This window comes from Cucurbita moschata, unplaced genomic scaffold (genome assembly GCF_002738365.1).
Source record: "Cucurbita moschata cultivar Rifu unplaced genomic scaffold, Cmos_1.0 Cmo_Scf00050, whole genome shotgun sequence".
Lineage (NCBI taxonomy): Eukaryota > Viridiplantae > Streptophyta > Magnoliopsida > Cucurbitales > Cucurbitaceae > Cucurbita > Cucurbita moschata.
The window spans coordinates 914,964-925,941 of NW_019268566.1; the positions used below are offsets into that span (position 1 = coordinate 914,964).

Consider the following 10,978-nt stretch of genomic DNA (forward strand, 5'->3'; position numbering starts at 1 on the left):
ACACGAGACAGTGAGGACGTTGAACCTTGAAGGGGGTGGTCACTGAGCGGTGTGCCATGAAGACGCTAGGCCCGGACGTGCTTGGAGATTATGAAACTTAATTGAATTATTATTTAATATCGACAAGATCCTAACATATTTATTCGAATAACACATGGACTAAATAAGATGCAAATAAGTCTTCAATTACATAATAAAATAATTAATATATTAATTACGTTAAATTTTCAATATGCTTTAAATTGCATTTAATACCATTTTTTTCTTATTGAAATATATTATTAATAATATATTTTTGACAAACCATTAAATATCATAAAAGTGAAGTCATACGTTTGATAGTTTTGTTTATATTTAAATTGGATAAGTTTATTCTTTATTATCAATTTATTGTACAAAATCACTATAACGATCCATGTCTAAGATACGGGTTAGAATTTGGAATCCAAATTTAGCATTTGATGGGTCCAATATTTCCGTGCGACATGGGTCACATTACCTACTACAAACCAACACGAGTTTTTTGCATGCTTTGTCCTCACAGAAGGCGATCTAACATAAATTTGTTCCATGCAAAGCACGCTTAACCATAGAGTTCTATGATTGAGTCATCGAAAAGAAAAATACATATTATTGGTATAGTTAGTAACTTTCATTTTCGGGCCCAAGACACGTGGCACACCATCCAGTGTCCACCTCCTTCAAGGTCCAATGTCCTCGTAGGCACACCGCCTGGTGTCCACTCCCTTTGGGACTTAGCGTCCTCGTTGACATACTGCCAGAAACCTGTCTCTAATACCATTTGTAATATTCCAAGCCCACCGTTAGCAAATATTGTCCTCTTTAGGTTTTCCCTGTCGGCTTCCTCTCAAGGTTTTTAAAACACGTTTGCTATGGAGATGTTACCATACCTTTATAAAGAATGTTTTGTTCCCCTCTCCAATTAACATGGGATCTCACAATCCACCCTCTTTGCCACCAGCGTCCTTGCGTATACTTGTTCCTTTCATTTTTATGTTCTAGTCATCTTATTCTCAGGACCACTCTCGTTCAGATGTAGTATCGGTTTATTCATGTACCATTCCTTTACTCAGGTGTCACAATCACAATTTTATTGGAATGACAAAATTGTAATGTATATTAAATGAATATAAGTGTCGTTTTTTGGACTGAGTTCTTAGCTCACTAAATACCCAAATACAAAGAATTACTCGAGATTGAACCGAACGGTCAATTCTATTGGCTAAAAACTCTCAACTTTCAACTGTTTATGCATATAATCATTCAGCATAGCTTAACCGACCTAAATAGAAAAAAAATCGCAAATATTTATTGAATATTATCAGCAATATATGTCCAGAGAGATCCATAAGAGCAAATTATAGAGCGATAGCGTTTCAAATTAAAAAAAATACATCACGACACAGCTTAAAATTGCAAAACACATCTTAGAGATTTTCCGTCGATAAGTAGCTGAAACGCGTCGTTTATCTCGTGAAAGGGAAGTTGATGCGTTATGAATTCATCCAATTTGACCACCTGATAGAAAGGTGAAGAAGTTAGTATCATTGTGTCAAGGCAAAGAGAGGAGAGTTCTTGAATTACCCCTTTGATGCATTGCTTAGCAAACTGAGGCATGTGAGTCCTGCCTTTGAACCCTCCAAAAACGGAAGCCACCACCTTACGCCCACTGAACAGCTCCATGGGATGAAGTGGTAGCATTTTCGGGCTCGTATGAACTCCCAACATCACCGTCGTTCCCCATCCCTAATCAAAACGTCAAACCAAATTGATTCGTTAAACTTGTGTTCGTGACTATCAATCTAAGCATAACTCAATTCAATGGGGTATATACTCGTTATGTTATCATTGAACTTGAGAAAAAGAAGAAAGTTAGGTACCCGATTTCGTTTTCATTCGAAGCACCCTCGTCTAACATCAATATTATCTTCATCCTTTGTAAGACTATCGACTAGACCGACAAGGTGGGAACTAGTTCATTGCATTCGTGGACGTCTATCTATCCATCACTTACTTTTTCCTATTCCCGCCCATATTTTAACTGGAATCAAACTCCTCAACACTAATGTGAGATCTCACATCGGTTGGAGAGGGTAACAAGTGCCAACGAGGACGTTAGGCTCCAAAGGAGGTGAATTGTGAGATCCCACATCGATTGAAGAGGGCAACGAACCATTCTTATTTATAAGGGTGTAAAAATCTCTCCCTCACGCATTTTAAAAACATTGAGAGGAAGCCTGAGAGGAAAGCCCAAAGAAACAACTGCTAATGGTGGGCTTGAGTTGTTACAACAAAAGTCAACAAGATTGCAGTGGGCATTGCCGCTTGGATCTTCCCTCACATGAGACTTACTTTCAAGAGCCGAGTTAAACATCTATGGTAACACAACACACGACTTTAGACATGTGTGACGGTTTTCTAGCGTTGATTGAAATAGAAACTTAATCGATGGTTTAAATTGATTGAATGGAAAATTTGAAGTTCAATGGTAATGTTACTTAATGGAAAATTTGAAGTTCAATGGTAATGCTACTTACAATGTGAGTAGACAAGAAGGCCGAGCGCAAAATCTCTCCATTTCCGACACATTCAAAGCTGTAATCCACACCTCCGTTCGTTTTTTCTACAATTATCTACAATCGAGAATTATACCAACTTTAAAAAAATATATATATTTAACAAATTTCTATGTTCATTTAATAAAATAAAAATAAAAAAGAACCCAAATGAAAATTCGAAAGGAATTTGTAGGGATAACACCATTACCGACCTCATGAACGGGGTTGTTGGAGTCTCTGGGATTTATAAAGTCGGTGATTCCGAACTGCTTCCCTATATAAATATAAGTTGCTTTTAGGCTAAATTAATAAAATACTTCCGGTAAAGTTTCAAAAATATCATTGAACTTTCAATATAATTTAAAAAATAACCTTAAACTTTAAAAAATTTTATTAACACATTTCAACTTTTTATTCAACTTTCAATATTATTTAAAAAATAACCTTAAACTTTAAAAAATTTTATTAACACATTTCAACTTTTTATTCAACTTTCAATATTATTTAAAAAATAACCTTAAACTTTAAAAAATTTTATTAACACATTTCAACGATTTAAAAAAGTATGTAAACATCCTTACCATTTGTATTATGTTTAAAAAACAGTCATAAAATTTAAAAGTAATATTAATATTTTAACATTTATAAATAAAATATAAAAAAAGAATTTTACCGTCAATATATAAATAAAAACCAATTACCATTTTTGAAATACTTTTTAAAGTCTTAAACTAATTTGAAAATTATGATATTTTTTAAACAAATATTAACCATTTTAATGGTAAAAATATATTTTTTAATTTTTTTGAAAATGTTATTTTTTATATCTTTATGGTTTAATATTAAAACTTTTGAAAATTATTAAATATTTTTTTTTAGATAAAGTATGCTGCTTAAAAAGTATTTTAATTAATTTATAACATCAAAATGAAAACTTAAAATAAATATATCATACAAAAAATATTAAATATATATTATAATTTACAAAAATAATTAAAAAAAAAAAAGTAAGAGAAGGGAAATTACCAACTATAGACTTGAGTGGGTTGATATCGACGCCGATGATTTTAGAAGCACCACGGGCTCGTGCTCCTTCAGCCACCTACAAAGCCAACCACCACAACAAGTTGCAAAAAATGTCTCCAACTCGACTCTACCATTGAACCATCCCACACAAGAGAATTACTTACAGCAAGTCCTACTGCTCCCAGTCCAAAAATCGCCACCGTCGAGCCAGCTTCCACGTTCACCGTATTCCATGCCGCTCCCACTCCTATTTCCATAGTTTACATAATACATTAATTATCATTTTAATTGTCTTAAATACGGTCGTCCATCTCGTAATTATTGAACTCAACAAAAGTTATAAATTCAAAAGCCTCGCCTATTTATGAATCTAACAAGCTTTATTGTCCCCGTCCCCATCACCTATTTTAATCCTCAATTTCACAAATTTTAATTTTTTTTATCTTTTTATTTATTATAACAATTATTTAAAAGAAAAAACTAAATAAATAATATATAAGGAAAATATTATAAGATATCATAATAAAAACCATAATATTCCATAAGAAAAAAATAATAATTATAATATTTAAAAAAACATATTTATATAGGCTAATTTTCATATCCAATTATACAGAAAATATTTTATTCACAAATTGCTAAAGAAAAAAACATCGACAATTATTGAGCAGAAAACGACAAAAAATATATTTTTTTTCTAACGTGCCATGTTCTCTTATTAATTTTGAGTGTTTTTTTTTTCAAAAGTACGAATTAAAAATTTGTATAAATTAAACCTATTCTTAAAAATCCATTTTTTATTTTATTTTCTAAATTTTGTATGAAATTGTCAAAGTCGTCTCTCATATTTTTAGTATTCTTTATTTATATTTAATGGATTCAAACTTCTTGATTAAATTATTCCGTAATTTTTAAATATGATTACTAAAAAATTGATTTAATATTAAATTATTATTTTAATCAACTCATCGTTATTTTAAAATTAACATTTTATTTTAAAATAGAAAAAATAAACCGAAAATTTTGAATCTTTAAGGTGGAATTAATTAAAATCGAATTATGATTTTATTAGACAACAAAACAAAGGTATTTATATGACTTGAGAATGTGACCAACTGAACTATCCAACTCAAATTATAAAATGTTAAATTTAGTATATTTTTTTCAACTTGAGTTAAGTTGAATTTTTAAAAAATAAAAAATTTGGATCGTTCGGTACATTAATTATTACTTATGTGGCAACAAGCTATTAATGATTTTTTTTTTTAAATGTTATATTGTAATTTAATTACGTACCAGTAGAAAGGCCACAGCTTAGCAAGGTCATCTTCTTCATGGGAGCTTCCGAGTCAATTTTAACGACACAGGCCGATTCCAACACCGTGAACTCGCTGAAAGTTGACGTATTTAGGAAGTGAAAAATCGGCAGCCGCCGCTCGTCCGCCGTCGTGAACCGGGTTTTCCCGTCGTGGGTCATCGTTCTTTTCATCGGATTCACACCCATCACCTCGCAAGCGTTCGTTTTCGGGTTCTTGCAACACCGGCACGTGCCACACTCTCCGTGGAATAGCGGAATCACGTGATCTCCGGCCGCCACCTCCGTCACGCCCTCCCCCACACTCTCCACAATTCTGCATTAATTAATTCTTCTATTAAAATAAATAAATAAATAATTATTGAAAAATAAAAAATATGAGTTGAAATTTTATAATGACCCGGCAGCTTCATGGCCGAATATACGAGGGTAAGCCCTTTGGGATTCATTCTGCAATTTCAAATAATTCAAGGGCTAATTAGCAAAAGGACTAAAAAATAAATAATTTAAATTCTTTTTTACCTCTCCTTTCCAAGCGCTGAGATCCGTGTGACAAATGGAAGTGAAGAGGATTTTGACTCGGACCTCCATTTTCTGTGGCGGGTCGACCCGGACTTGTTCGATGACGAGCGGCTCCCCCGGACCCCAAGCCACGGCGGCTGTATGAAAAAAAAAACCAAACAATTACGGCGGAGAGAGAGAGAGAGAGAGAGAGAGAGAGAGAGAGAGACGGCGGCGGCTGTTTATTACCTTTGCAGATGATGACTCTTCCAGCGGTGTCGCCGGAGCAGCCGTTGATCGGAGAAACCACCTCCATTTGTTTGTTTTTTTTAGAAATGAAAGTGGCAGACTGTTTCATTTATCTATTTAGAGAAGTTTGACTTTGAATAAGAGGGAAATTATTACTATTTTGATTTTAATTAATTTAGTTATATAATTTATATTTAAAAAAATTAATTTATTTTATGCGTACCTATTTTGAAGAGTAGTTATATAAATGTATTAGATTATTCATATATTACAATTATTAGGTAAATTCAGAATAAATGTCTTATTATAGGCTATATAATTCTCTAAATTTAAATTTATAAGGTAAAAATGATTTTTTTTTTTTTTTAAAGAAAAAGTTAATTTTTAAAAATTTAGAGAATAAAAATAAATATTTTAAAATTTTAAAAATAAAAGGTTAAATAAAAAAATATTAAAAAATAGGAGCTAGGCCATAAGAAGGCATAAGAAATTGAATGGGCGGTGACCCAACGGTTTAGTAGGCTCTTTTAAAGTTGGTGGTGGACCCGCTCGTAAGTATGCAATGAATGATAATAGCTTGTATTTAAAATTTAGTCGGCCTAGTTTCTTAAATATACACGCTTTGATCTTTAAGTTAGGAAGGACGAAAATTGGATTTATTGTAGGTTCTCTGAGCCAAAGGCATGCTTGATGAAGATTGAGGTTGAGATTGGGTCGAGGCTCAATTTCCTTTATGGGTTCCTCGATTTCGAGCATATGTCAAGGTCAAGGTAGGGATTTGGCCGAGATTTACCTCTCCAATGTCTTTTGTGAGGGCTCCTCATAAAGTTCTGACGGTGAAAAAGAACGAGTTTCTCTAGAAAATTGGAGAGTTGTGGTTTGCACAGCAGTCTTGCTATTGGCGAGCTAGGTGTCGTTGGCCCTTCCGTCTAGCTAGGGAAAGCTTTTTCCCATACTTAGGAGGTTCGATCTAATCTTGAGCTTCTAAATATGCACAAAATAGAGCATTCTTGTTCTCATAGACTCACCGTTGATGTTTCAATTCATATAAGACTAATAGACACTGCATGAACAAGGTCAACCTTAATTCAACTAATCGCCCGTCGCTTCTCCTCAAATCATGGATGACATACCCTCCGTTTAACATAATGAGTTCCTCGATCTTATGCCGATGTGAGGGTTGGGGTGAGAGGCCAATTCTCTTTCTTCTCACGACCCAATTACCTCCTATTTAGCTTCAAAGTCCCCGTTGTAAAATAGTAACATAAAAAGGAAAGGAAATTATTTTCCAAAAATGGTAGGCAATATCATAAGGTTGACAGATGAAATATATAGGAAGTGGACATATGTTCAAATAAATACAATATGAATTATGAAAGACATTCATGAAAAATGGACTTATTCAATGATTCAATTTTTTTTTAAAAAATAATTCTGGTCTCATTTTAGCTTAAAATTTTTAGTTTTTTTTATTCCGGAGAATTAAACATTGAATAGCTTAAAATTTAATCGAGCTACCAACAAAAAAGTGTAACTTGTTGGTATAGATAGTGACTATCAAGACTAAACCCCGAAGCTTACAAGGAGAGAAAAATAAAAATCAACAAGACCCATTAACCAAAATCTCGAGAAACACAACGCACCGAAATGGATCCAAAAAGGAAGTAACCTCACGAACCCTCGAATCAACTACAAATGAAATTAGAGTAAGGTTAAAAAATTTACTTAAAAAACTTAATTACTTTATTGCAAGATTTTGCAATAATATAATAGAATGAACGTAATCATATAATTTTATTTTGTTTGGAAATTACATGAAAATTTATATTTTTCATCATTAAAATTTTAGAAAATTAGTCAACGAAATTATATAATAATTGAAGTGTTTGTTTCCAACGGTTGTTTGTGTTTTATACGCATATTGAAGATAATAAAAAATGTCACAATTTAGTCAAACTTATCCATCTTATTATAAATAAGAATCATATTATTGATAAAAAAAATACTTTCAAATTAAATATATATATATATATATATATATATATATAATCATATTATTGATAAAAAAAATACTTTCAAATTAAATATATATATATATATATATATATATATATTTTTTTTTTTTTTAGATCTCTCCAGTTAAATAAGATTAAATTAATAAAAATATCCTTAAATTTTGTTTAAATTTTCATAAATTTCAACGATATTCTTAAACTTTACACAAATAAAAAATTTAAATATATTTGTTTAAATTTTCATAAATTTCAACGATATTCTTAAACTTTACACAAATAAAAAATTTAAATATATATTTACGGTTAGTTTTGGATTGAAACTCTTAATACTTTATTTTACGAATACTTTAAATAATGTTTTAAAAATATAATTTTTAACTTAAAAAAGTTTCATTAATATCCATTATCTTTAAATTTTTTTTTAAAAATACGTTAGTATTATGTTTAAAATTACGGACATGCAAAGACCGAAGTATGTGCTACTCTTACTTTTCAGGTAAAGACAAGACACCTCTATACAGATGACGACGACATTGCAGTGACTGATCTATGATCTAAAGATAGGTTAGGGGCATGAATAAACAAAAATACAATAAATTTAAATGAAAATATGTTTTTTTTTTTTTTAAAAAAAGATTTTATTCAATGAGGGAAATAAAAAGCCCAACATAAAAGCCCACTATTATTGTTTGAAAGGAAAAAAAGGCCCAAAATGAGGAGCCCACTAACATTGATGTAAGAGTTGGAAAGTGAGATATTGCCTCCCCCACTAAATCTCTAATATGGAACATTTCAAAATGCCAACTCACACCTGTCTCTATCTTTTATTTTCTTTTTTCGCCTAATTTTTTTTTTTAAATATCTAGTCTGGTACGCCGGACTGTAGTTCTGAAAAAATATCTACGAATTCTTCTTTACAAGAACAACCCTAACTGGTTTAGTGATGTCTCTGCTGTTGGATGAAAGTGTCCCACATCGGTTAAATTTAAGACATGGCTCTAATACCATGTTAGGTTGAATGACACTGTCATCAGTAGGGTAAAACTAACCTGTCTCACGACGGTCTAATCCCAGCTCACATTCCCTATCATTATGAAGTAGAATTCACCAAGTGTTGGATTGTTCATCTACCAATAGGGAACGTGAGGTGGGATTAGACCGTTGTGAGACAGGTTAGTTTTACCCTACTGATAATAGTGTCATTAAACCTAACATGGTATCAGAGCCATGCCCTAAACTGAACCATGTCAACAGATTAACAAATCCTCAAATGTGGAACAAAGTATTGTGAGTCTCGAAGGCATAGTCAAAAACTGACTAGAGAAGACTCCAAAGGAGTCGAGCCTCGATTAAGGGGAGGTATACTTTGTTAGAGGGGAGGTGTTGGATGAAAGTGTCCCACATCGATTAATTTAAGGAATGGTCATGAGTTTATAATCAAAAAATACATTCTCCATTTGTGTGAGGCCTTTCGAGAAAGCCCAAAGAAAAGCCATGATAGCTTATGCTCAAAGTGGACAATATCATATTAAGAGTCGTGTTCATTCTAGTCAGACTATAATGAAAAATTATTATATCATATAATTATTTTTACTTATATTTTTATTTAGGAGATAACGTAAGAATTTATTTGAATTTTCATCTCTAAACTGGCACAGTAAAAAAGTGAAAGTTAGGTGAGAAAAATAAAGAAGGCAATGGAAAAATTAGATGTGTGGTCAATGATGGACACATGGTAACAAATAACAATAAAATAAAATAAAAATAAAAATACGACGGCGTTTGACTAATGTTTTTCTCATTTCAATATTTAATAATTTAAAAAAATAGTTTTAAAACCTTTTATTTTATTTAAAAAGTTTTAATAATATTTTTTTAACTTTTAAAAAATATTTATATTTAGTTTTTTATTTATTTAAAAAATACTCATGATTTTCATAAATTATAATAACATTATTAAACTCCCGCATGCATATTGTACCCTTCCTTTCAACCTCCTCATCTACATTTCCTACCTAACTTTCCTTTTTAATACATTTTTTTTTTAATCTTAGAAAGTATATAATAAATTATTAAATTGAATTAAGCGTCCGAACTTTAAATTTTGTGTTTATTAGGTCATTGACTCATTGAACATTTTTTGGTCACCACCCACGATACGATTATTCTAAACCAAACACGCTTAATTATGAAGTTTTCTATGTAACGGTCTAAGCCCACTGCTAGTAGATATTGTCCTCTATGCGCTTTCCTTTTCGGGTTTTCTCTTAAAGTTTTTAAAGTGCATTTGCTACGGAGAGGTTTCTATATCATTGTAAAGAATGTTTTGTTCCACTCTTTGACCGATGTGGGATCTGTCATTGATTGAAGAGAGAAACGAGTGCTAGTGAGGACGTTGGGTCTCGAACGAGGAAGGATAGTGAGATCTCACTTTTGTTTCTTTTAGGTTTTTTTTAGTTATCCTATCCTTATTATCACTCTCATTCGGATGTAATATCGGTTAATTCATGTACCCCTCCTTTATCTCGGTGCCACATTTTTTAAAATGTTAAGGGACTAAATCGATATAAATTTAAAAGTTTAAGGATTTATTAGACATATTTAAAGCTTAGAAACCAACCACAAACAGACCATAAAATTTAAGACTAATCTTCTAATTTAACCTAAGCACAATCTAAAGAATTTGTGAACGTTAAAATGGATATTACTCAATTCATATAAAATGTATATTTTTTTAACAAAATATTTAAGGTTCGAATCAGTCCGACAATATTTTTGAAAAGACGTAAATGCCCTCTCTCTTAATTTTTTCACTCACTTAATTTGAGGCCATTTTAGTAATTTAGAGCGGTTAATATTACATTTTGACATTAAGATTTTCAAAATATTTTATAAATTCAGAAAAATAAGATTTTGGTACCAAAAAATTATTGGATCATATTCCATTAAGAAAAAAAAAATTATTGAATCATATTTAAATAACTAAATAATATTTAAAAAATTATTGAATGGATCTATTTAATAAAATTTTGCATGATAGCAAATAAAAGATGTGACATCAATTATTTTGTTTCATATTTATAATATCAATGCATATGTAGTTAAATAAATACTCTTTTACCTTAAAATTTACATAATTAGTTAAATATCTTAATAATTGAGTATGTAACTATCGATAAGTTTCAATAATTATTTAGTGTATGATTCGCGTATAATTCAATAATTACACAAACTATTAATTTATTTTTCAAGTACGTATATATATAAATACGTATATATATAAATATAAAATA

At 30.9% G+C, this 10,978-nt stretch overlaps 1 protein-coding gene across 1 annotated transcript; it reads right to left on the bottom strand.

Moving 5' to 3' along the window:
* Positions 1-1,326: 1,326 nt before the first annotated feature.
* Positions 1,327-5,757, bottom strand: LOC111435755 (alcohol dehydrogenase-like 4). The gene is made up of 10 exons (XM_023073276.1): positions 5,671-5,757; positions 5,443-5,579; positions 5,321-5,370; positions 4,902-5,236; positions 3,770-3,852; positions 3,606-3,681; positions 2,792-2,853; positions 2,559-2,654; positions 1,606-1,767; positions 1,327-1,539 (listed from the first exon to the last, which is right to left on the bottom strand). Exons 1-10 carry the CDS (start codon positions 5,735-5,737, stop codon positions 1,429-1,431), a joined length of 1,179 nt encoding a protein of 392 aa, XP_022929044.1. The 5' UTR covers positions 5,738-5,757; the 3' UTR covers positions 1,327-1,428.
* Between the last annotated feature and the right edge of the window lie 5,221 nt (positions 5,758-10,978).

Bases quoted from the DNA above. Each gene is read 5' to 3' on its own strand.
- LOC111435755 (XM_023073276.1), bottom strand. From the start codon at position 5,737: ATGGAGGTGGTTTCTCCGATCAACGGCTGCTCCGGCGACACCGCTGGA. The intron at 3,853-4,901 runs GTACGTAATTAA...CTATGGAAATAG, and splicing joins AAGCTGTGGCCTTTCTACTG to GAGTGGGAGCGGCATGGAAT. The intron at 3,682-3,769 runs GTAAGTAATTCT...TTGGCTTTGTAG, and splicing joins TGGGAGCAGTAGGACTTGCT to GTGGCTGAAGGAGCACGAGC.